This window comes from Lissotriton vulgaris, unplaced genomic scaffold (assembly GCF_964263255.1).
Source record: "Lissotriton vulgaris unplaced genomic scaffold, aLisVul1.2 SCAFFOLD_439, whole genome shotgun sequence".
Classification (NCBI taxonomy): Eukaryota; Metazoa; Chordata; class Amphibia; order Caudata; family Salamandridae; genus Lissotriton; species Lissotriton vulgaris.
In genome coordinates, this window is record NW_028252890.1 from 683,090 (window position 1) to 709,785 (window position 26,696).

The 26,696-nt window shown below is 49.3% G+C and overlaps 1 protein-coding gene across 1 annotated transcript in view; it reads right to left on the reverse strand.

The window, feature by feature from the left end:
- Nucleotides 1-26,696, reverse strand: part of LOC147661219 (Fanconi anemia core complex-associated protein 100-like) — a 300,048-nt gene that overhangs the window by 77,355 nt on the left and 195,997 nt on the right. Inside the window, exon 6 of the mRNA XM_086951228.1 lies at nt 21,315-22,114. Coding sequence (XP_086807354.1) covers nt 21,315-22,114 — 800 coding nt within the window. The remainder of the gene's footprint in view (nt 1-21,314; nt 22,115-26,696) is intronic.

Consider the following 26,696-nt stretch of genomic DNA (forward strand, 5'->3'; position numbering starts at 1 on the left):
CTGCATATCCTTGGGCCTATATACTCAGCGGGGTCTGAATGGTATGTTCTAGTTTTAATAGACTTCTTTTCGAGATGGCCAGAGATTGCTATCACTCGTGGCATAGAATCCAAGCGTGTAATACTCTTTTTGGAAAAACTTTTTGGTAGGGAGGGCATTCCCAGCATCATTTTGACGGACAATGGAAGTCAACTTGTCTCTAGGGAGAGCAAATTATTCTGGTCTAAACATGGTGTTAAACATAAAAAATCTTCTCTGTATCACCCAGAGACGAATGGCACCGTGGAGAGATTTAACCGTGTGCTCAGGGAGACAATTAGAATGTCTAAATCTGCAGGCTCAGATTGAAGATCAGATGTTTTTGAAAAGGTTAAGCTTTACAGGTTATCACCACATGCCACTACGGGCAAAACACCCTTTGAGCTCTTCAGATGTAGGTGTCCCAATACTTTGGTTACCCCGCCTTGGGTAAATGATTTACATCTGAAGGTTTCAACTGGAAGTGAGGAGTGGAAGGTAGGTCAGGAGAAAAAGTTACAAGCTAGGAAAAGGATTCATGATTTGAGAAATTCTGTAAAACACACGGTGGTGCATGTGGGTGATTGGGTTCTCATAAGAAATCCATGTAAGAAGAACAAGATGTTATCTGCTTCATTTTTGAAGCCTATTCAGGTCATCAAGGTTTTAGGCAATGCTATCAAAACATCTGATCATCGCATTTGGAACTTGAACAGGGTTGTGGTGATCAAGAAAGACTTTGTTGACAATTCCAAATCTCCTGTGTCAAGTTCTTCACCTACAGGTATCTCATCTCATCGCGCTGTGATTGGTTCTTCAACAGCTACCTCATCTCATCGGGCTGTGGTTGGTCCTGTCATCGCGAGGAAATCTTCAAGGATTACATGTATACCTACTTGTTTTAATGACTTTGTAAAATAATGTTTTCTGTTTATTGTTATTTGTTATAAGGAGGGAGATGTGTGGCATCTTGAGAATCTTGGTTATGCAGCCTGTTGCCAGGTTGCCACATGCATTAGAATGTTCTGTACAGATTCTGTGGTTGTGATGTTTAGACTATCCAGGCAGTTGAGCTTGGACCTTGCTACTGGTGACTCTTTATCCTGTTGATGGGATCCTATTCTACAATAAATACTTATTTCACTTATAATCCACATTTGAACTTCTTTACAGTTACTCAGAAAGCAATAAAGAATGCTGCAGAGGCTGTTGAGGCACAAAGATGCGTCTTTATCACTGGAATTGCCCAAGGCTGATCTCAATATGGGGGGTGCCCTAGACGACATTGAAAAGACATTTGAAGCACACATTTTAGTGCAAGGCCTCCCTAACAAGCAAACATTTCCATTAAGATAATTATAGGTTAACAAATCGCCCTTGCGGTATGTGCAACCCTACAGGTGATTTAAGGACTCAAGTTTGATTAGCGGAAAATGGAGCTCTGTTTAACTCCTTGCGTGCTCGTGACGGAACCGTTCCGTCATGACCCTCGGGTGGGCTGTGCTGGTGACGGAACGGTTCCGTCACGGCCCGCCCGCTACGCCTCCGCGGCGCGAATTCCACACCTGCGCTGAAGGTTCTATTAGGCGGGCGGGCCGTGACGGAACTGTTCCGTCACAAACACAGCCCACCCGAGGCTCGTGACGAAGCGGTTCCGTCACGAGCATGGGAGCGCTGCGCTGCCCCCCCTCCCCCTTAGCACTGCGGCGGAATAGCCGCCGCAGCTAAGGGGTTAAGTATCAGATCATTGCTGCTAGATTCCACCTTTGGCTGGGTGGAGAGCCAGGTGTGAGATTTATTCGGAATTCATGTGACTGAAGGGGCATGGCTGGGGGAGGTAGTGGTTTCCCGCTGGACTCTGGGTTGGTAGGTGGCATTACTTGGGGATGATAAGGTAAATACTTCAATAAATAGAACTCATCCATAAAAAACCTTGGTCTGGCTTTGGGTTGATCAATACTGAAAATATACATAATAGAAGGATTAAGCTAGATATGAATCTGAATTGATTTTAGCCGGCACTGAGTTACACTTGAGGACACTTACTTTTAAACATCTCTTTTAAGGATTCTGCTACTATTAGGGCCATCAGGATTGGCTGATCTTCAGCGAATCAGATGTTCTTGTTGTAGGCTGTGCAGTTGGCCTCGGTAGGATGTAGTTCATGTCTTTTGCATTTGCACTCCACTGAGGGGATTCAGACATACACGCACATGCATCAACATTTGTTTTTGCAATTCCTTACTTGCGAAAAATAAGGAATCGCAAATAAGGAATCGCAAAACCCTATGCATGTAGAAATCGCTTAAAAAACAGCAATTTCTAAACATTCCTTAATTGCGACTCGCAATTTGCGAATCGCAATTAAGGAATACCTTCCCATTCATTCCTATGGGCCCTGAGGCCCTTTGGAATGAATGGGAAGACATTCTCAATTTGCGAATCTCAATTAGAGAATCGCAAATTGAGAATGCAATTTCAAGGGTGCCAGGGTGTCAAAATAACACCCTGTTGCACCCCTGAAATTGATCTGTGCACATATGTTGGCAACACACATGCCTTAAGGGCATGTGTGTGCGCAACATTAAACTTTGAAAAATGCAGAAAAGTGCTTTTTTCAAAGTTTTTGCAAATTACCATGAAGTTCAACTTCATGGTAATTTGCTACTCCTATTAGCGAAATCGCTAATTTTTTAACTTTGTTGCATTGCATTTAAGGAATCTCAATTTGGGATTCCTTAAATGCAATCGCAATTTAAGGAATCTCAATTTAGAGATTCCTTGAAATTGCGATTTTTGCATTTGGGATGATGCATCCCAAATGCAAAAATACCGGTCGCAAAGGGGCAGATTCTGAGAATCTGCCTGTTTGCTACCGGTTTTTAGCTTGATGCATGTGACTGTTAGTGTTTTAATATCATTGTTTCAAGCCTGTGGAATAGGAACAATTAGAACTTACTTGGACTATTGCCTCAAGGAGAAGACTGTGCAGCTGCTGTATAGTAAACTAGCTATATTCTGGGAGGCTGTTACTCAGCTGTTAAAATACTCATCTGAGTGTGAATGTCGCTCAATGAATGAAGACGTAAAGAGTCATCAAAGGTTCGGGTCTATAAGAAGCCAAAAATAACACAGTCTCCTGGGTATAATTTTGTACAGACAAATTAAGAGAAACTTGTATTGTATGTCACTAATTATATGCCATTATGGGGCGTGGCTAGAGCGCCGATGGTGGAGGTCGGCTGAGAGCTCGGCTCCGCGATCGAGCCGCTATTAATCCTGGAAACCCGGCGATTGCGGTTCCCCAACCCAAAACATATTGAGTGGGAAGGGGCGCTGGGCTGGAAAACTTCAACGAAAGCTCCTGGCGGAGCCTGAGGGCGACGAGAAGGGCTGGACGAGATAAGACTGATCGGACGGCGCCGCGGTCAAAATGGCGCCCGCACGGAGATAGCTCCTCTGGAGCGGCCAGCGGACTCGCGGGGCCGGGGGCTTGTGCGGGACCCCCCCTCGCTGATACGGGGAGCGCCGACTGCCCGGACCGCTGGTGACACTCGTTAGCTTTGGCGCGGCGGCTCCCATGCACGCCCCCGCGCGGCTACTGTTGGAGGCTGCAGATCGGACTGGTCCCCGGGGAGGAGAGAGCTGGTGGGACGGGTAGGACTGATGGAGCCGACCTGTGCCCCGGCAGGCCCCCGGTGAGCGCGACCCCCTCCTGCCTGAGGCTTGGACGAGACGATCCGCCCTCCCGGGCATTAAAGGTGGAACGAGTGCCTAGGGATTCGACTTGTGGTCCCCCGGGGGGGGGGACCAGCATGGCGGCCGGGTAGCGGGGCCGGCATTGAAGAGACCGAGTGCGGGGCTTGGCGATCCCGGCCTGCAGGCATATGATAGAGGGCCTCTTCGGTAGCGGGGCCCGGCGAGGTGCGTGAGAGCCGGAGTGGATGCACTGCCTACCCCTGGAGCCTGTACTGTGGGCCGGTGGTGGACGGAGGCGACGAGGGCGGCCGGTCTGCGCACTGAGGCCTATTGAGGCTCGCGTGAACGGCGGAGCGAGTTTGGAACACTGGGTGGGGTGGAGAAGTGGCGACGGCCCCGGAGGTGCACTGAGGGGCAGTGTTTAGTGTTGCTATAGGCGTGGGGTGGGCCCTCCCCCCGTGACTACACTACAAGGGGCTGGGGCCGACCTGCGCCTGGACTGCTGACAGCGCTGTCCGATACAGGGACGGACTGCTCGAGACCTAGGGCACGTGGTGGACCGCTGCGGTGATTGTTGCGGGCGTCGCCGCTGACTAGACCATCTTCCCCAGTGGGGATCCTGCTGGCTTGGTGCACGAGCCCGGGAGCCAACTGGTGCTGGAGCCAGAGAGTCTTTGGTTGATATTGCCCTGACCTGGAGTTCCTGCTTCACGGGATGGACTGCCTGATGGTCGGCCCCCCATACCACTCCATTTGAACTGGAACGGAGAGCGACCTAGGAAGATTCCTCTTGGGGAGTGGAGGCTAGTGAACCTAAGTGGAACTTGTTAAGACACGGCTACCGTGAGGCGGTTTGCCCCCTGCTTACCCCGATCAGTGTTGGACTTTACGAATAACATGGGGAAACCGAAGGGAGCCAAGAGCAATACACAAGCTACATCAGTCGCGGAGATGCCGGACAGAGGTGACCAGTTGGATCTAGAGACGCCGCGAGACCCGCATCTCCAACACCAACTAGACAAGATCCTGACGGCGATAACAGACACGCGAGCGGCGCTTCAGCAAGACATAGCGCAGATTGCAACGGGCCTCGGACTACTCAGGGCTGATCATGGTAAGCTTTCAGACAGGGTCAAGGAGGTGGAAAACTCGGTCCGCACCCTGGAGCCGGCGCAAAAGTCCCTCTCTTCCGCCATGGTGGATGTCTTGGCCCGGATTGACGCACTGGAGAAAAGGACAGAGGAATCTGAAGGGCGCAATAGACGGAACAACATCCGTATAGTAGGGCTGCCCGAAAAAATTGAAGGGGGAGACATGGTTCGTTACTTGGAAGAGTGGCTCCGGACGGTGGTGGCGCCTGAGGGGTTGTCCGCATTCTACACGCTGGAACGTGCACATAGGGTTTCATCTAGGCCGCTGCAGCAGGGCCGCCCCCGCACCCGGTGGTTGCGCGGTTGCTGCACTACCGGGACAGGGATCTGCTACTTCACAATGCCCGGTTGAACGGTCCCTTCCAGGTGGAGAACAGTAAGGTCAACATCTTCCCGGATTATACTTATGACACGCAGCGCAAAAGGGCCTCTTTCCTAGCAATTAAACGAGAGCTGAGAAGCGAGAGTATACAGTACTCCTTACTGTTCCCGGCCAGACTCCGAATAATAGTGGATGGTACTACCAAATTTTTCGATACTCCTGACGACGTGTGTGGCTGGCTGGAACTGTACAGAGCCTGCAAGGATGGCCCTGGTTCACTTTTTCCAACGGTACCTGAGGAGAAGCAGCGGCGGAAGTCCAGGAGGATCTGCAATGGCCGAAGTAGACTTGGATGACCTTCAGTACTGGAGACGACGGTGGAGCGCCGAAGGGTCTTGGAGGTGGTGTCCAGCATGTCGGGGTCACAAGAGACGCCCATGACGGAGGACACAGAGTCCGGCAGAGGGGAAGACCATTCGGACACAGAGGACTCCGAAACTGACAGTGTGCCCCTGCCCACGATCACTTCGGAGACGGCTGAAGGACTGTTGGACGGACAATGACGACTCTTGGTGAGCTGTTCCGAAAATGGACCGAACTTTGGGGAAATGCTTACTATGTTCAACGAGAGGGGATTGCTAGCCTGCTAATAGATCGGTTGGGGGTGAAGCCCTAAGCTGAACATAAGTTATTGGAGCTCGATCGCATACTGGAAGCTCGGGCAGAGGGTGGCTTCCCGCCGGTACTCGGCCCCCCCCACTTTGCCCTTAAGGCAAGCCTGCGGCGACTGCCGTCAGGATTCTCTAACTGTTCTTTGGGGGAGAGTTTGGATGGGAACTAGATTGCGGTCTTTGGGTCCTGTTCTGGGGGGTGGGGGAGGCGGAGGGATTTGGGAATGTTATTCTGTTGGGGGGTGGGCACCCCATCAGTGCAGGGGATTTGCTATATCTGAACCAAGTGGTAATTGGGTGGAGGAGAGTGAGTAGGACATTGTGGGAAAATGGGTGAATTATCTAACTTGAAATGCATTACCTGGAATGTACGGGGGCTACATACTATGACGAGACGACACAAAGTACATTCTTACTAGGTAAGCAGAGGGGTACAAATAGCGTTACTACAGGAAACACATCTGACAAAGACAGAAGGGTTAGCATTGCAGCGCAGATGCAGAGGGCAGGTATACAACACTATTCAGCTTATGCTAGGGGCGCGCTGATTTGGATTAGGGCTGGAGCCCCTTTCCAGATGACCAAACACATGGTAGACCCTGAAGGGCGGTTTGTGGCCATAGCGGGTAAACTGGGAGGTAAGGACGTAAACATTTGCAGCATTTACGCACCTAATGTGGACCAGTTAACCTTCCTCGCGACAATGTCGGGCTCCCTGGCCCAATTCTTAGTGGGGCCACTATTGATGGGAGGCGACTTCAACTCGGTGGTAGATGTGGCCCTTGATAGATCGCACCCCTCGCTGGCAGACTCCCCAACAGGCCGAATAGCCACGGGTAGATTGGAGTGCAAACAAAGTGGGGTTTGACCGACATTTGGCGAGCCCAGCACCCGCACACCCGAGATTACTCCTATTTTTCAGGCATGCACGAGCTACATGCGAGGCTGGATGTGCTCTTGTGCTCCATAGCGTTGGTACCCACGATCAATAAAACTGATTATTTGGGGGAGGAGCCAAGATGGCGACCGGAGCAGACGTGTAGGCTCTCGGCTCCACCGGCCCTTGAGCCCCGCACCGGAATCCTGCTTAATATCCTGATGCATTCTAGCCGCGGGACGTGCGGGAAGTTGTGCTGACTTCGCCTGCGTTCCTCCGAGTTCTCCGTCTGTCCGGTGACCGGAGATATTTGGAAACCGCCTCGCAGCCCTGGACCCCTGCTTACATCGCCGCGCGCCGCCGGACCTCGCTGGATCAGTGGCGGCCGGGCTGCTCGCGTGGTGCCGGGGACTGGAAAGCGCTGCCTCCTGACCGGGACACAGACTGGACTGCACAGCCTGCCGTGGTTTATCGCGCATTGAGATTGTAGCGCGAGTGCGAGGCGGGGATATGTTGAGCGCGAGGCTCCTTTGTTTGGCGCTGACGGTGTGTTGCTTGGACCCCATCGCTGTTCTTGCCTGGTATCGGCGGACTGCTCCTCCGCCCCGGCTGTTCAACTTAGTCGAGGCGGCTCTTTGCAAGGAACGCTTGCCTGTAGTTGGCCCTGGTGGCATCGGGGGCTTGGATTGCAACTCAGTCGTGCCGTGCCCCCCCCCAGCTCTCACATTGGATTATTGGCAGGATGGCTGTGCCTGATTACTCGCAGCATGGGGAAGATTGCCCACCCTCGCCCTGGAACTGCGATTCCACGTCTGAGCTGGGGGCCGGATTACATGCATCCTCTTGTGAGTTGGAGACAGGGGGACCGCAGCCTGAACTGTCTTATGGGGACGTTTTAGCTGCCCTTGGTGAACTACGATCAGCGCTGGAAAATGGCTCCCGCATACTGGGTGAGAAGCTTGATGGAACTGTGTTCGATCTGGGGCGGGAGCGGAGGGTCTGTTCCCGACAACGCTTAGACTTGCCTTTGCCGATGGCTGAATGGGATACAATGTTTCCACGTGCTCACAGCGATGGTGGTACTGTTATTGCCTGTATTTGCACCAACGGACGGCCGTCCGTCAGTTCTATTTGTGCTACTTTGTTTCCCTCTCATTCGGGGACTGAGTCTTTGTTTCACTCAACATCACCATTGACTCGGGCGCTGGATACACGGCCTCTCGCCCCCTCGTTTGCTCTTTCTTTGTGGTCTTCATTCTCCCCGTTATGGAACTTGTGCCATCAGGATATATCGGAGGGGCTTTTCATTGAGGACAACAAACTTCTTGGAGGCTGGCGACGTCCATTTTGTGTTCATGAACCCCCCCCTCCCTCTTTGCAGCCATTTTGTTTCTTTGTCTCAGAGGGGACTGGCTTTCCACGGAGGGTGTGTTTGGGGGGACATCCAAGATCGGGCCAGGGCTAGGCGGTTTCTTTCGTGGAATTGATTCACTGGCTGGCGGAGACTAGATTGGGACTGTTTTATGTATGATTCGGTTGCACAATAAGAGATGACTCTCCCCATTTGTAATAATGTTTGCTATTTGCTATCGTATTGATGATACTTGGGGTGGAGGATGTGTGTGGGGCCGGGGTGACCGGGAGCATATGGAACTGGCCCTCCTCTCGGTTCATTCGTGATTTCTTTTTCATTTCCTCCTTTCTCTCTAGCTGTATTTCGGGTACTCTTTATTGGGCGACAGGCACACTGCAAGGGGGGGGTAGGCCGTAGCCTCTGCATGCGTGTAGGGTGGGGGGTTGGGGGGTGGGTTATTGTTTGTCTTTAGTTCTATGGGCCTTGTTTCTCTTCTCTTTTGGTCTTACTGTTCTCTCCCTTTTTCCTTGGATCGGTGGGGTGGTTGGGTGGAGGGGGGGTGACGATCGGCACGTGCTGTGGATAGTGGTTTTCTGTCCTTCTGTATTGACTCGTGCCGCTATTTCTCCTATGTTTCTGCCTGATTGCTTATTGCTGATGGCGTTGCCCGCTCCCGTTCCTGGGTGGTTGTTTGGTCCCTGATCCTACTTAGTCTCTATTCTTTATAGTATGTTATTAAAACTTAATAAAATTAACCTTTATACCTCCTGTTCCCCGGCAGTTCTCCTACGTTCAGTGTACCTTGGACTGTTTGCTAACTTGAATTGTGCTGCTGCTGGGATCCGTCTACCTGCAACTGTGCTTATAATGTTTTCGAGGCCGGCCGAATGGTTGTAGGCCCGTATTTGTTTGCCTTTTCAATACAATAAAGGTTTTCAAAAAAAAAAAAAAAACTGATTTGGCGAGGACGATCTCAGATCACAATCCTCTGCTAGCTGACATGAGGTGGTATCCGAGCGCCTCCTGTGTTCCTACCTGGAGATTACGCCCCGAAATGCTAGAAGACCCACTTTTCCGCAGGGAATTGGGGGAGAGGATCACTAATTACTTTGCGGAAAATGCAGGCACGACTGGGGGGAGAGCGACGGAATGGGATGCCTTCAAGGTAGTTGTAAGAGGCTATTGTATAGCTAAAAAGGTGGGAATGCGTTGGGTGCTCCTAGATGACCTCTATAAAGCGGATCGAAAACTCCGAGAAATAGAGCTCCTGCGGCCCGGACGCCCCGAGCTACAACAACAGAGTGCAGCAGCGAAAGAAGCGGTGGCAGTCGAAGTGGAAAGGCTGCGTAGCTTCGACCACAAGACTTACATTACCAGGTCCCTCGCAGAGGGAGACAAATCAGGAGCCTGGCTGGCCGACCCCATGAGACGCAGCTCCCCCACAGACTCTATGCGTACTACTGAGGGTGTGGAAGTATATACTCAGCCTGAAATTCTCCACAGTTTTTCATGTTACTATGAAACTCTATACCAGAGTAGATTGTTAGCAGGTACTTCTGCCATGGATGACTTTTTAGGAGGACTACCCTTTCCGAAGCTGGAACCCAAACAGGCGCAGGACTTGGGCAAAAACATTGAAATAGGGGAAATCCGTTGCGCCATAAAACGAATGGCACGCAATAAAACCCCGGGGCTGGACGGACTACCCATCAAATTTTACGCTAATTACATTGACCTGTTAGCTCCACGACTATTAGTAGTGTATAAAGAGGCAAAACAACTAGGGTATCTGCCATGCACAATGCGCGAGGCGCTGGTGATCCCCCTGCTCAAACCTGACAAAGAGAGCAACGACCCGGCGTCATACAGACCGTTATCGATGCTCACAACGGACTATAAAATCTTAAGTAGCATCCTGGCGTCCAGACTGCTGGAGCACATGGGCACTCTAGTTCATGTGGATCAAGCGGGTTTCATACCCAAGCGCAACACCACCATGAACATACGCCGCCTCGTCCGTCTGTTAGAGGAGGACCATGAGGAGGCCCCTCACCCCATGACATTATCGGTCGACCTGGAAAAGGCGTTTGATAGCCTGGAATGGGGGTACCTCCATAGGGCGCTCAGCTGCTACGGGGTAGGAGAGGGATATCTACAATGGACTTCAGTGCTATATGCTTCAGCGTTGGCAAGAGTGAAGTCGGGCGTGCTTATCTCCCCACAATATCCGGTGGAAAGAGGAACGAGGCAAGGGTGTTCGATGTCTCCATTGCTTTTTGCGTTAGCAGTAGAACCTCTTGCAATGTCGATCCGTACGGGGGCCCATTTTAGGGGTCTGCGGACCCTATCGGGGCAACATTTCATCTCCCTATACGCAGACGACCTCTTGCTCTTCCTTGAGGATGCCGACGGAGCCCTGTCTGGAGCCGATGCCGTATTGACCACCTTTGGTGAGATATCAGGCCTCAGAGTAAATTGGTCCAAGACATGCCTATTCCCAGTACGCAAAAGAGAAACCCAGCCCACCACGCCCAGGGCAATTAGATGGGAACCCAATTGTCTGAAATATTTAGGGGTCTATATCTATCACACTCCAGCTGATGTATTGGAAGGTAATATCTCCCGCAGTATTAGAGCGCTGAAGGGCAGTATGTCCTTTTGGGCCACCCTCCCACTGTCGGTAGCGGGCCGAATAGCACTGCTCAAGATGGTAGCGTTGCCTAGACTCCGATATTATTTTAGGACGCTCCAGATTTGGATTCCTCCCGCTGTATTTCGAAACCTGAAATCGTTGATCGTGTCCTTCCTCTGGGGAACCGGCCGACGCAGAGTGGCGCTTGCAACTCTGATGAGACCCAAAGCGGAGGGGGGTTTGGCTGTACCCGACTTCGAAGTGTACTACTTAGCAGCCCAATTACAGGTCTACACCCAGGAAATAGCACGTGAGTTCCGGGGACCTGAGGATACATGTGGCCTAGGAATACCTAGACATGTACTTTCCAACATAGCAATGCAACAGAGGCTGGCACTTAGAGACCTTACACAAGAAGAACGTACACTCAGGCTATGCTGGAACCGAACACAGCGTAGAGCGGGGGTAAACCACCCCTACGCCCCTGAAATTCCGCTGGGAATGCTCACTGCATTGCCGCATGGTGGAGATTGTTCGCAAGTACAAAACTGGGAGGAGGCGGGGATCCAGGTAATGGGTTATCTGTATGAGGACGGGACGTTGTTACCATTTCAGGCGCTTTTAGATCGCTTCGACATACCTAGAGGCGACTTTCTGCTACATGCCGCAATTACGAGGGCAATACAGGCGCACTGGAAGGGGGGACTGGAGGAACCACAGACGACAATGGCATGCCAATATATCATGATGGCAGTTGGAACAATCAAAGAAGTGACATGCCTGTACACCAGGATGATTAATAAGAGACTACCTCCGCTGGAGGCACTTAGAGGCAAATGGGAAGCGGACATAGGGAAGGAAATTCCGGAGACAACATGGGCTCAGCTGATGCGCCGGGCCTGGAAGAGCACGCGCAATGCGCGGTTTCAACTAGTCCACTTCTATATCCTACACCGGGTGTACCTGACTCCGGGAAAGATACAAAAATACTTTGCTCTAGATTCCGCGGCCTGCCCCAGATGTCAGGCAAGTGGTGTGGAACTTGGCCACATGTTGTGGACTTGCCCTGGTTTGGCCTCTTACTGGGAATCGGTGGGGGACACTCTGAATGAGGTGACAGAGCGAGCATTGCAGTTTGACATGGCGGTGAGGGTCCTTCATTGGTTTCCGCATACCCCTAAAACTAAAATCACCAGCAAATTCATAGATATGGGACTTATCCTAGCGAAACAGGAAATCACGCGACAGTGGAAGGCATGAACGGGTCCAACTGATGCTAAATGGCGCAATGAGTTCCTCAAATGGGCTGGGTAGAGAGCACCTTGAGATTCCAACTAGCGCGGCGGCAGCAGAACGACAGGGCTCTAGACTCTGCGCATGCATGGGAGACTTTGGTGCAAGAATTGCGCAACCAGGGGGCGTGGCCAACAGCATGGCCGGTTAGGACGTGCAACTGCAGAGCTCCTATACGGCTGCCTCATGATCCGACGTCGAAACCCATCCTGCACCCACCAAAATCGACTAATCTGTGGCGGAAGGTGTCCTGAGCCGGTACGAGGCAAGAAAACTGAGATCTCCGGCGCCACGGACCGAGGAAACGCTCCGGAGTCCCTTGCTCGCCCACCTGACTACACCAACATGGCGGCCGTCTGCTCCTGAGTGCTCGGTGCGCTGTGAGCCTGGTTTCCTGCTCCAACCCCGATGGAGTGTGCCGAGGTGAGGGAAGCCGGGGAGAACAGCACCTAGGGCGAGCTCTAGCACTGACCCACCCCCCGCACCCCCCCCCCCTGTCCTCTGGGGGTCCGGGAATCAGAGGGGGACCTACACCAACATGGCGCCCGGAGCGAGGAATGCGAGCCGTCGGCTCTGAGAGGCACAGACTGGCCTGCCGGCTGCTTGGCGCGAGGAGGCTAGTGCATACAGCGGACTGAGTGGAGCACGGCCGCGGGTGTGAGGCGACCAACCCGCGTGGTGAGCGAAGCACCCTAGAGGTGAGGATCGGGACCCGCCCACAACCACGATCCTCGACCCTGATCCCCGGAGGCCTGGTGCGGAATGCCTAAAGGGAGCGGTGCTCATTGCAAAGCACTTGGGCGGGAATCCCGGCTGAGGAGAGGCATCGACCGCCGCGGGTGCATCTAACTGCGGGTGCGCCCCCCCACACAACCGGCCGGCACCTACTGAGGGCGGGAGGCGTGACTGAGCCCGGAGACAGGCTTATCCCCACTGTGGAACCCCAGCGAGGTCCGGACCCCGGACCATGGAAGAGTGAGTGCGAGGGAGCTGTTTTCCCCCCCGAACTGTTCGGTGCGTGGAGGTGGGCAGAGACCAGTGAGGCCCCGAGACCTTCATAACCCGAAGGACATCCAGGCAGGAGTGTTCCCGTGGTCCGGAGGCAGTTGAAACCACGGGGGCGCCGGTAAATTGACAGTGGCGGTGGCCCCCCCCCCCGGGTGGCCCAGGCGCTACGGGCCAGACACTTGAGGCGGGGCGCCGGGACCCCCGGGGCAACCACGGACTGGGATCTGAGCAATACTCTTGAGGGGATTTGGGCCTCCAACACCCGTGGGGAGCCCGGGAACAACCTTAGCCCATAGACCACCAGCACGTGGGAAGGGAACGACCCAGACTACCGCGACTCATCATGGGCAAGAGGGAGACAATACCGAAAGGGCCAAAGCAAGGCCCAATGGATAACTTTGCTGCCCCGCGACAGGCGGTGATTGGACCCCCGACGACCTCGGGTCCACACTCGGACACGGACCGGCTCATGGAAGCCATCCGGGCATCGCGTACCGACATACAGGAGTCGAGAGCGGCTCTGGAGACCAAGATCGGCGAGGTGGGATCGGAAGTAACGCTCCTGCGACAGGATTTTCGAAATCTATCAGAAAGGGTCACCAATGCGGAGACGAGGATGGGTGAGGCGGAGGACTCTATCACTGCCTTGCGTAAAGACATGGCGGAACTACAGGCTTCGCATCGCCAACTCCTCTGGAAAGTAGATGACGCCGAAAACAGGGCACGTCGCAACAACCTGCGCTTCGTGGGTTTTAGAGAAGGATGCGAGAAGTCCGACATGGTGGCCTTTCTGAAAACATGGCTGGTAGACACTTTCCCGGAGACGCAATTCTCAAACTGTTTCGTAATAGAGAGGGCGCACAGGGCTCTCCTTGCCAAACCGCCTACGGGAGCACGGCCACGTCCGATCATTGCACGCTTCCTGAACTTTGCCGACAGGGACTTGATCTTGAGAGAGGCAAGGAAGCTGGGAGAGATCCGCTTTGAAAACACGCACATCATGATTTTCCCAGACTATAGCCAGGAGGTGCAGAAGCAGAGGCGATCCTTTGATGCAGTGAAGGCGAAACTGAGAGACCAGAAAATCGCCTATATGCTACTGTTCCCGGCGAAACTCAAGGTGCTCTTTCATGGACAGGCCCTCTTCTTCGCACACCCGGAGGATGCCTGGCATGGCTGGAGGAGCGACCGATCCTAAACAGCAGGGAGATAGCCAATCGAGAGTTGCTGGACAGGTCCGTGAGAAATGCCACCCACTGGGAAATCCCCAGGGCACAGAGACTGAAGGCCAGAAGATCCAAGAGGCGGACCCCAGCGACACCATATAGGGGTCAGGAAACAGGAATGGTGCGAAGGGGGCGCTCGGCCTCGCCAAACGGGGCGACAGGCTCAGGATCGAGATTTGCAGCACTGCACATCACGGCCCGCTCGGAGGTTGACGACGACGAGGTACTGGACAGTCGCACATCGGGCGGAGAGGAGGAGGAGGAAGAGGGACAATCTGACCACCCACTGGTACAAGAGATTCGTGTACTGGAACAGGACTTGTCAGGACAACAGAGCGCACCAGAATCGGAGATTCCAGACTCTAAATCGTGAACAGATGCGGACCCGCAGTTACGATTATCCAAGCGCCCAATTGCATTGAGGTGTGGACAGACTCTTTGGGACCAAACAGTTCCGTGGGACGGGAATGGCAGCTCGTCGCAGGGAAGCACGCAAGTTGACACCCCCATATGTTTTGTTTTGCACTTTTGTGGTGTTTTTGAGAGTTTGTAAGGGAGGGTATAGTGGGTGGGCGACAGGCCTACTCCTACTGAAAGTCATGTCCCGCGTAGGGGCACATCTGGAAGGGGAGGGAGGTGGGGAGGGGGAGGGGGGAAGGGGTTTTCTAGTTTGTTGGGGTGGGGGAGTGGGTAGGAAAACAAGTTGGGGACATTGGGGGGGTTGTTGGATTCTGGAACACTCATTGGGAAACAGTCAGATGCACGAGAATCGACATTGTCACACACAGCTGCTATGGCCTCCTACTGACCTCCAGACGAGCAACACAGTATGGCAGACACACTAGCGACTACGGCAAGTCCGCAGAGGGGGATTTCCATTCTGACATGGAATGTTAATGGATTGGGGTCCAAAATAAAGAGAGGGTTGGTAAATTCATACATCAAAAGGGTCGCCCCAGACCTTATCCTCCTACAGGAAACACACCTTAGGGCGGGACACTGTACATTCATAGCGAGGGGGAGATATAAAGTTCTGACACACGCGGGTTATACGTCGGGAGCCAGGGGAGTCGCAATCCTAATTAACAAAACACACCCCTTTACTGTCACACGCGCATGGAGTGATCCACAGGGTACATACGTGGGCATACAGGGGACATGGAATAGACGGAACATGACAGTTATCTCAGTATACGCCCCGCCAAAACTCCAATCGCGCACACTCAAAGCAGTAGCATCCATCCTATTGGAAACGGCAGACACGATGCAAATAGTGGGGGGGGACTTCAATGACGTCATGTCGGAAGAATTGGACCGTACAGGCACAACACGCAGAGGGGGGACGCAAACGGCATTGGCAAAATACATGGCGGAGATGGGACTCACAGACACATGGCGATGGCGACACCCGACACTGGAGGCATTCTCCTTTTACTCAGGGGCTCATAAAGCCTTCTCCAGGTTAGACTACATTTTCATTGCAAGGCAATACCTGGCGGAGGGGGATGAGTTCACATACAAAGCAAGGGGGATATCAGATCACTCACCTCTGTATGCACATTTAGGGAAAAACACGGTGAGGCGGGAGACAGAGTGGCGATTGGCAGCATGGGATTTACAAACCCCCGAGATAACACGAGGATTGAGGGCGGATATTAAGGTGTATGTGGCGGAGAACAAGGGTTCCGTGGATTCCAATATTATCTTCTGGGAGGCCATGAAACCGGTGTTGAGGGACAGAATTAGAGGGAGACTAAGGGACGAACGCAATAAACAGCACAGGGAGGCTACAGGGCTAGAAACTGAAATCCTAGCGCTAGAAAGGGAACACCTTGTACACAAAAGGGAGGGCATACTGCGGCAGTTGCAGGACAAACAAAGGGAATATAGACAACTGGTCTCTAACGAGGCACAGACGCAATCGCTAGCAACGTTGCACCGCCTATATGATGTAGGTGACAAGTCAGGCAAACTTCTGGCATGGCTTAGCAGGAAAGAACGCGCAGCACGGTGGGTGGAAAAAATCAGGAGGGATGGGGGAGACATGGAAACCACGGACAAGGGCATAGCAGAGGCATTCGCAATCCACTATGAGACTTTCTATAGAGGCAGAGACCATGGAACGGTGGACGAGGCCTTACAGTATATGGAAAATGTGGACATCCCATTACTAGATGCAGAACTCAGCACCCCACTAGAGGCGGATATCACTTTGGAGGAGATTAGTATAGCCATAAATAAGTTAAAAACGGGGAAAACACCGGGACCCAACGGGTTTCCGGCGGAATTCTTTAAAAAAACGGCAGACCTGCTAACGCGTCACCTGTTGGCCATGTATGTGGAAGCTTACGAGATAGGGACACTCCCACGAGACCTAACATTGGCGACCATAGTACCGATACACAAACAGGGCAAGCCAGAGGAGGACTGTGCCTCATACCGCCCCATCTCACTGCTGAACATGGAGGTGAAGGTGCTGGCCACGATTCTAGCGGCACGTCTCCGGACAGTCGTTCCAGACCTTATACACACGGACCAATCAGGGTTTCTGCCGGATAGAGCGACAAAGCTCAACCTCCGACGGACACACAACTGGCTTCAAGAAGTGAAAGATAGGACGGAACCCCACTGGTTCCTGTCCTTAGACGCTGAAAAAGCGTTCGATGCAGTACACTGGCCCTTTCTTATGGCGGTGTTGAGGCGGTTTGGTTTTGGTCCACATTTCCAGAAATGGATAGGGCTGCTGTACACGACACCGAAAGCACGGGTACGAGTAAATGGATGGTTATCACGTGAATTCCATGTAGAGAGGGGCACCAGACAAGGATGCCCGCTGTCCCCGCTACTCTTTACACTCACGATAGAAATATTGGCGGCCAAAATTCGGCAAAACCCAGGGATACATGGTTTCACGTGGAGTGATTCGGGGGAAACACAGGAAAAAGTTTCATTATATGCCGACGATGTATTACTGTACATTACGAAACCCGAGGTCTCAATAGGGACATTGTTTAGGGAGTTAGAGGGCTTTGGGGCGATGGCAGGCCATACCATCAACTGGCACAAATCTGTCCGGTATACGCCGCGGGGACCAGTGACGGAAGTGACGCTACCGGACCGTTTACTCACTACCACGGAGGGGTTCCAATACCTTGGGGTCTATATCACTCTGGACAAGAACCTCTCGTTTCAGAATAATGTGGAACGAATAATGAAAGAGGCAGTAGAAGATATGACGAGATGGAGGCAGCTACCGCTCACCCTACTGGGTAGGGCGGCGATGTACAAAATGATCACCCTACCCAAATTCCTCTATGCACTTCAGAATGAATACTACCCGCTCCCGACCAGCACGATCACCAAAATCCATGCAGACCTGCGATCGTTCCTATGGCTAGGCAAACAACCGCGCATAGCACTCCAAACACTCCAAAGACACCAATATAGTGGAGGGATCTCACTGCCGAACCTGGAGGCATACTACTGGGCGGAACACTTAACCCCTATAAACGACTGGTTACATACACCAGCGGACCACCCGACGTATGCATTAGAGAGACATAAATTGTCTACACACAATATACTCCACTTCTTGTATGAGGGGAGGGCGGGGAGAAAGCTCCTACCCGCTACCATGATCACGATTCGAGCATGGACACGGGCCACGAGATCCACGGGGTGGGAGGAGAAACCTACGCGTCAGACACCACTGTGGCACTGCAACTGGTTCACGGAACTTCAAAAATTGAAAGGCTTCCAAAGGTGGGACGACATAGGGATATCTACCATTGGGGACATGATCAGGCAAGGTGAGCTGAAGACATTCGCAATGTTACAGGCAGAGTTTGGGTTACATCACACACAACAGTACAAATACTTGCAGCTGGCACATGCTTGGAAAGCACAAAAGATATCACTACAAGATATACCGGAATATTCACCCCTAGAAGGCAGACTCTTACAGGAACAAATAATACACCAGGCAGTGTCCCTCACATACAAAACACTCACAAATAATATGTTCGGAAATTTGGCGAAACTCAGGGGAGTGTGGGAGGCGGACGTGGGGCAATTCGAAGATTTAGACTGGGAGCTGATCCTGATGCACCCCCGAGAAGTGGCCATTAAGTCACGGCTACGGCTAATTCAATTGAATGTACTGCACAGGACCTACTTTGATAGGAAACGTCTCCTCAAGATGGGTAGGATAAGAGACGACACATGTCTTTGATGCAGGGTCGAACAAGGGGACTTCTACCACACTATCTGGTCCTGTGCGGAGATTCAAACGTACTGGTCCCACATCTTCACGGAGCTGGGGGAGGTACTGGGAGTAGAGCGGACACTGGACCCGAAACTGGCACTACTGGGAATGGTGACCGAAGTAGACCTGCCGCGCCCACATATTATTTTCCTGGTACTGGCATTAGTAGTGGCAAAAAGGGACATTGCAAAATACTGGGGGGTAGCGGAAAGGCCCGAAGTAGAAGAGTGGAGGAGAGGGTTGGACCTCTATATGGCTGCAGAACGAGTGACGTACAAAGCGAGAGGCTGTCCCAAAAAATTCCGAAAGGTATGGGGTAAATGGAGACAATACCATGGCCTGGAAGCCGGGCACTTGGGAGGTGCTTCATAGACAAACAGGGAACAGAAACGGAAGGGGGGGCCTCTCGATCACGATCTAGGCCCGGTAGCAGACTGAGACACTGGGAACTTAGATACACCACACGGGTAGGGTGATATACAGTAACATGGGGAGGGAGACAAGCGTCAGTAGAGTAGGCACAAACGGCACGGATGGACTAGTGGCATTTAGTTTGTTAAACATGTGATCGGACTGTTACCACGTTAAGGGGTGAAACCAACCAGTTTTGTAGATAGGGGGGGGTGGGAGTTGTGGGAGGAAAAAATTTAACACAAAATGCAGGTTTGGGGAGAGACGTGAAGAGCTCGCCCGTCATAGAATAACTACACACTACTTAACGAAAATTATGTCGCCGCCCGGCCTCCGGGTTGTGGGCATGAAGGCTGTGGATATAGAAATATGATGTATGTTCCCCCATGCTGAATATGAACCTGATGCGACTGTACTCTTTTATACCTGCACAAAAATAAAATTAAAAAAAAAAAAGGAATTGCGCAACCACGATACACAAAGCGACTCAGACGACAGATATAATGACCTGAATACATCCCTGTAACACGACAGGTACATTGCATGATTCCCTATGAGACTCCTGATCCACAACGACTGTCCTAGCAACAACAATGCACCGATGGCGGGGGCTGGGGAGGGGGGGACGTTACACTTAATATATACTTCTTCAAGTGCCAAGGTTAATAACTTAGTGGTAGTCCCCAGGGGTAGTTCTAGTTTGTCTGTTGGGGTATAGGGAGTAAAAGAAAAGCGGATGCAAGAATCCTTGATGACCGGTCATGGTTATGGTAATATATAGTACACATGCACACCACGGTTTTGATATTTGCCGCCCGACCTCCGGGTTGTGGGCTAAATGGCTGTGTAATCTGAATTCCGTTGACTCGTCGATAACAAACGATGATTATACAGTTGTTGACCGGTGTACATGTGTAAAAGAACATCTACAATAAAAATATATTTACCAAAAAAATTTTAATTATATGCCAATATGTTTAATACAAATTAACTGTGGCTGTGATTAACAATCCTTAGTTTCTGTATTGATACTTCCAGTCTAGGTTTAATGATAGTGTGCCCATTTTAATTACAATAAAAGACTATTGAACTTTTGCCGTTTTTTAAATATCTTACCTCCAGAAAATTCACAAAGGAAAATTTTGATAAGGAAAAATCACCCACTCCCTAAAAAGGTCTAGCTTTGTGAGGGAATCCTTGAATCAGAAAAATGATTAGCCAAAACACAATGCTGTATGCACATTTTGAAACAGTGGAGAACTTGGATTCCTTAAATAAGCAGTGTCAAAAATACTTTCAAGTAAAAGTTGATGCCCAAGTACACAATATCCAGCTTTGTTTTTGGATCTAAGTTGAACAGACTTTTTATCAGAATGTACGTTTGATTGTCTCTATTAAAGAGGACAGAACATGTGACCACTAATAAGTAAGATTTAAGTTGGACATCATTTGCAGAAATTAACATTTTCCATTACTGAAATGTGTTATGGTAACGCAAGCATAGGCAAAAATATTCCTTTAATGTTTATAACATCAAATGAGAAACCTACCATGGAAAACAGAAACTTACTATGCAAGGTGTGTACTGATTTCAAAATGAGGGACTGAGTTTGGCCTCTGAATTCTAGAAATGACTTCACAGAGGACAGAAGAGCTAACCTAAGTACCAGGATGGTTTTGTGTTTTCTGAAGCACAAGATCACTCGGTATTATTTGCAGGTTTGGTGACAAACATTTGGAATATGTTGCCACTAATTATTTGAAATGCTCTTTCCGTATTGTGTAGTCCCACCTCCTTAAAACGTTTTTGTGCTGAACAATGAGGCGGTTATTTGGGTGTTTTTATGGGATGCGCTGGTTGATTTGGTATTTCACCTGCTGTGCGCGCTAAAAGGCAATCTGGTTTATAGTAAACACTATACAAAATTCAATACATAAAAACAGTTTATAAATAAATGCCATCAAGAAAGAAAATCGGGCTCTTACTGTTACAGATGATACAGCAAAGCCTGTATCAACAATGAAACCACATGTCAAAAGTGCAAAGAAAGAAGCATTCCAAATTACAACCCAACATAAAAACCTATTTACAATTTAGGCCAGATATTTTCCGGTACATGTGCAAGCAATTACAATGTCACATTCACAGCAGGTTTTGAAAGCTTCAAGATGAAAAAGTAGCAATTTTCCTTGCATTTTTACTCTTTCAATTATTATGTTTTACTATTTGACCTGAATACATTTTTTTTCTTCCAGACTGGCTTTAGACGAGAGCATTGGTAAAACTGTCGAGCCTTTTTGGGTATTATACGAAAACTATAGCAAGCTAGGCTCTTTACATTCATCATTCATGCAGAGAGAGAGAAGCATAAACCTTATATTACATACCTGTAGAGAAGTCTTTTAAAGCCTTTTTCAGAAGATCTACCGACAGTCGAATGGACATAACCAAAGGCGAAACGTAGGTGCTGTCTTCCATGGCCTCCACTTCTTGTAGATGCTTTCCAGACCCAGACACAAAAGCATTCTCTGGTTGCTTCATGGATGTTCTCAAAAATGTTTGCACAGCATCCAGTGTCACGGTCCTGCTTTGTGGTGTTGAAGGTGTGATACTCTGATCTGTACCACTATGTATTTGAAGGCACTGCAGCATATCAATGACATGTTCCTTCAAAGGTAAACATACAACACCTCTATCTAGAAGATCCACGGGAGGGGAACATTGAGAAACTAGGGAATAAGATGTAACCAAGTACTTCTCAAGGACTTCCGCAAGGCTGTAACACAACATGCAGGAGACAACAACGGGCAGCTCCAGGCAACCTTTTTGGCCACGGTGATGAGGAAAGGTCACATCTGTATGGTTTCCTGGAAGAAGTCTGTTGATTGGAAAATTATAGATTGTGGCTGAACGGTGCAAATTTGGAATGAGATTAAAGTCGCTGGTGGATACATGAACACAAAGAGTCCACCCATGGTCTAGGCTGTAATCTGTCAAATTTTTAAGGCGGCAAGTAATCATCAGAGAGTCTTGCAATAGCAAACGGATCCACGCGACCGTAACAGTGCATCCAAACTGCTGCCGGTGACTTTCGTTAGTTAGCATGGCACAGCTCAAGTTGATTACCTGGTTGAGGTGCGACAAAGATCTGTTTTTCTCTTGAATGGCATGCTTTAACCAAGACACTCTAGGGAGGGAAAGAAAATGTTAATTTAAGTCTTTTTTGGTTGTGACGATTCTCTGAACAGTTTCTGTCAGCATAAACTCACTGAGGAAATTAACACATTTTAATGGATATCACTTAGTAGGTGAGTGCAGGCAAGGGATACATTTATTTTGCACATTTTACATTTGAAACAACCATTTGCTTCTGAAAACTTTACATAACACATCTACTTAGCCACAACTACAGACTTTGCTGAATCTGAATTTGAAAAAAGGAAAACAAGCCTTAGCAAAGCCATTAGAAAGGCGTTAATGTGACGTGCTACAGCATGTAATGACTGTGCATGAATAACTGTGCTTCTATCCATTATCACATTAAAGCCATGCCTCCTGGTTTGTCTGTGGGGGAGCAGGCAGTGTTGTGGAGGGTGATGTGTCTTGGGCAAAGTGAATGCAGGCCAGCGTTCTGGGTCAGAGTGTTGTTTCCTGGAATGGGGAAGAAGACAGCATTCTCACAAAGAGATGTCCTTGTCTTTTGGGTTGCAGTGCACTGTCTCATGATGGCAGGCAATGTATGAGGGTAATATGTGCTGGGAGAAGTTAAGGAGAATGGGCCTGGAAGTAGAGTATGGTGTCAAAGATGACACAATTCACCACTGTCTGGCAGTGGATGCTATCCGAGGAAATATTAAAACAAGAATGGATTGCTTTATATATACACCACATGTCTTAGATTAATACTTTAAAATGTGATGTTTCAGTGTACTTTCTAGATGTAAAATAGTTCACTAAAATAGCTGTGTAAGCATGTTGTAGATGATGGAATGATACACCTATGGGTGAGGTGAACCCACTAAATGTGTACTCCTCAAATTACTACATCAAACATTTGTCCACGGGTTAATGAAGCAGAGACGGTGTTACACGGGTTAATGAAGCAGAGACGGTGTTAACCTCAATTTCATGAGGCAATGTGTTCGGAGATAAGGCACCTCATTACATATTAAAATATAGTCAATTAAGTGAGTACCCACTAAAAGACTGAGTTCGAGATCAGAAATAACATTTGAAAGATATATTACAAAATTCAAAACCTACAGTATGGAAACAATAAGTTCTATGCCATGAAGGCTCTCAGTACAAAGAATTACAGAATAATGTGCAAATCAGAAACATTCTGAGTTGCTAGTGAGCTGCAAAATCATTGGGAAAACTAACAGCATCTCTAATAGCATTGGAAATTCATCAGGTTAGTTTTGGCTGAATCCCTAAATCAGGGGCTTGTATACAATTTTCTTTCATTGGAAATCAATAATTCTACAGACTCATCATGGTGTAAAAAATAGTTACTTTCTTAGCAAATCCGAGAACAGCTTTCTAAATTGTCATAATGCATTAGCAGCTAAGCACTATCCAACTACATGAATATCGATTTGGCTCACTCTATGCTAATATCATCCGGAGATGGCAGGATAAACTAGTTAACATGAACAACAGTAAACCTTGGAGAAACATAGAAATAAAAGACATAAAACAACAAATTAGAAAGCTGCAACGTACCTGGCTCAAAACAAACGCCAAACAAGACATACTTCACCTACAGAAAATTAACAGATTATACAAGTCTACTATCAAAAAAGCTAAGAAAAGGTACTATTCAGACAGAATTCAAAACGCTAAATATGCAAATAAAGAATTCTAAAAAAAATACTCAATGAATTTGGCAAACGAAATTGCCTAGAAGGAACCCATCCTGTTCCTTCCGAATAAGGTCCACCGACAACCACCATATCTTCAGAAAACTACTCAAGATTTGGCTCTTCCCCACATAAGCACCATACGCAAACAGAAATTTACAGCACATCCCTCTGTATACAAGCATTTTTTTTCACTATAGATATGTGCCTATCTTTGTGTTGTTGAGAGAAAAAATTCTAACAATAAATAAATAAAAATCATCTTTGGTCTACATGTACATTCTTCCCATTGTGCATCTATTTATTTATTTATTTATTTTTTCCATTTGTATGGCGCACAGCTACCCAAAAAGGGTTTCCCGGCGCCGACAACAGGTTTGCTGGTCACAAAGTTTCGCTTAAGGGTTACGGAAAGTTATTTGTTAAAGAGCCAGGTCTTGATGCTCTTTCTGAAACTAGCATAATTGACCTCAGTCCTGATGTTAACTGGGAGGGAGTTCCAAAGAGTGGGTCCCAGGACAGAGAAAGATCTACCACCAATTCTTGACAATTTGTATCTGGGGATCACAAAGAATGCTCCTGAATGGGAGCGCAGCATCCGTCCAGGAATGTAAGGGGTAGCCAATGATTGCAGGTATTTGGGGGCTGTTGAATTTTTAATTCTGAACATGTAGGTGAGGGCTTTAAATTTGATGCGTTGATCGATCCTGAGCCAGTGTAAGTCCCTCAGATGTTTCGATACACTGGAGAAATTGGGGATCTTACAGAGTAGTCTTGCTGCTGAGTTCTGGGCGAGCTGCAACCTATTGATCACAGCCTGATTTGATCCTAAGTACATGATATTCCCGTAGTCAAGACGTGATGTTATCAATGCATTGACTACGGTCTTTTGAGTTGCAAGGGGCAGCATCCAGAGGATCTTTCTCAGCCATTTCATTATGATGAAACAAAGACCGACTACTTTGTTAGCCTGTTGCCTCATAGATAGAGTGTCGTCGAGGCAGACGCCCAGATTTCTTGCATGGTCAACAGGAGTTGGAATGGTCCCTAGTTCAGATGGCCAATGGGAAGGATTCCACAGATGTTTATCTTTACCTAGGAGTATGACCTCCGTTTTATCGCCATTCAATTTAAGTTGGTTGATGGACATCCAACTGAAGATGTTCAAGAGTCCCTGCCTAAGAAGAGAGGGATTAGAGGATTTTGGCTTTGTCAGGAAAAAGATGATTTGGGAATCGTCAGCATAGGTCATTAGGGTGAGACCCGAACTTTCTGCTAGATCGGCCAAAGGTCGAAGGTAAATATTGAAGAACAGGGGGCTTAGGATGAAGCCCTGTGGGACACCGTGTGGGGCACTGAAGGTGTCTGAGCAAGCAATGGACGAGGTAATTTGAAAGGTCCTGTGCAACAGAAAAGATCTGATCCAGTCAAGAGCTGCACCTCTGATGCCGTTGTTATCTAATGTGGTCAGTAGTTTGGAATGCGAGATGGTATCAAACGCCGCACTCAAATCTAACAGTATGAGTGCGACAGTTTGACCCTCATCCAGGTGCTTCCTAATGGCTTCCGTGACGCCCAGCAAAGCGGTTTCAGTAGAGAAACCGGCACAAAAACCTGATTGGGATGGATGAAGGAGGGCGTTATTCTCGGTGAAGAGAGTAAGAGCAGAATGAATATGTCTCTCCAGAAGTTTGGAGCAAGCAGGTAGAAGTGATATAGGCCGATAATTAGCCAGAACTTCAGGGTTGGCAGAGGGCTTCTTCAGCAGGGGACTAACCATTGCATGCTTCCACAAGGAAGGCACCGTGGAAAGGGTGAGAAAGGCGTTGAGGGTGTTAGCGACAAAAGTCAGAACTGGGTCGTCGAGGGTTTTTAGAACACTGACGGGGAGGGGGTCTCGAGGAGAGCCCGATTTGATGGATTTCAGAGAAGATTTAAGTGAGTCCAGGGTAATTTCAGGCCAGTGGGTAAGGAGCTTAGAAGCAGGAAGGTTTAGTGGTGGAGCGACTGGAAGATTATTAGTTAGAGGTTGAGAGTTTATAGCAAGGATGATGTTCTCAATTTTATCAGTAAAGAAAGATGCTAGGTTTTGACATTGTGTGGTGCTCAGAGGGGGGGGGGGGCGTTTGCAACCGTGTTAACACCTGCAAGTTCCTTAACTGTGTTGAAAAGAGTTTTTGCTTTGTTAGAAGCAAAATTGATGTTATTTGCAACAAAAAGGGCGCGTGCTTTGGTACAAGCTGAGTGGTACTTGTTTCTGGCGTTTTGGTAAACCCTCTTTTTTTCAATGGAATAGTCTTTTCTCCATCGCCTCTCAAGGTATTTGCAGTGTGATTTTTCCGATTTCAGGCATTCAGTAAACCATGGGGCAGGGGGTTGGTGTATGTTTCTTTTGGTTTGAGAGAGAGGGAGACAGCTGTCAACAGCTTTTTCCAGCCAAGTGTGCATCGCGTTGGCAATACCTTCCATGTCTGAAGCCTGAGCTGGTGTGCTGTTTGCTAGAGATTCATTGAGTTTACTGGTGTCAAGCTGTTTCCAGTTTCTCATGGACGAGACCGGCCATACAGCATTATTTAGAGTAGATGTAGGTAATTTTAGGCCGAAGAGTAGGAGGTGGTGATCAGACCAACAGACAGGGGACGTGGACGTCCAACTAAGTTCAGGGATGTTTGTAATAATTGGATCAAGTAAATGTCCCGCCTTGTGAGTGGGGCCAGAGTTTAATAGTCTAAGTTGTAATACTGCAAGGTCCTCCAATAAGTTGGAGCAGGTGACGTTGTTTGGGTCGTCGAAGTGCATATTAAAATCACCAAGTAGGGTGAGATTTTTCGAAGTTAAGAAAAGGGGGGTTATAAAACTGGCCAAGTTGGCAGCCCAATTTTTTAGGTGGCCGGAGGGGGGCCTATA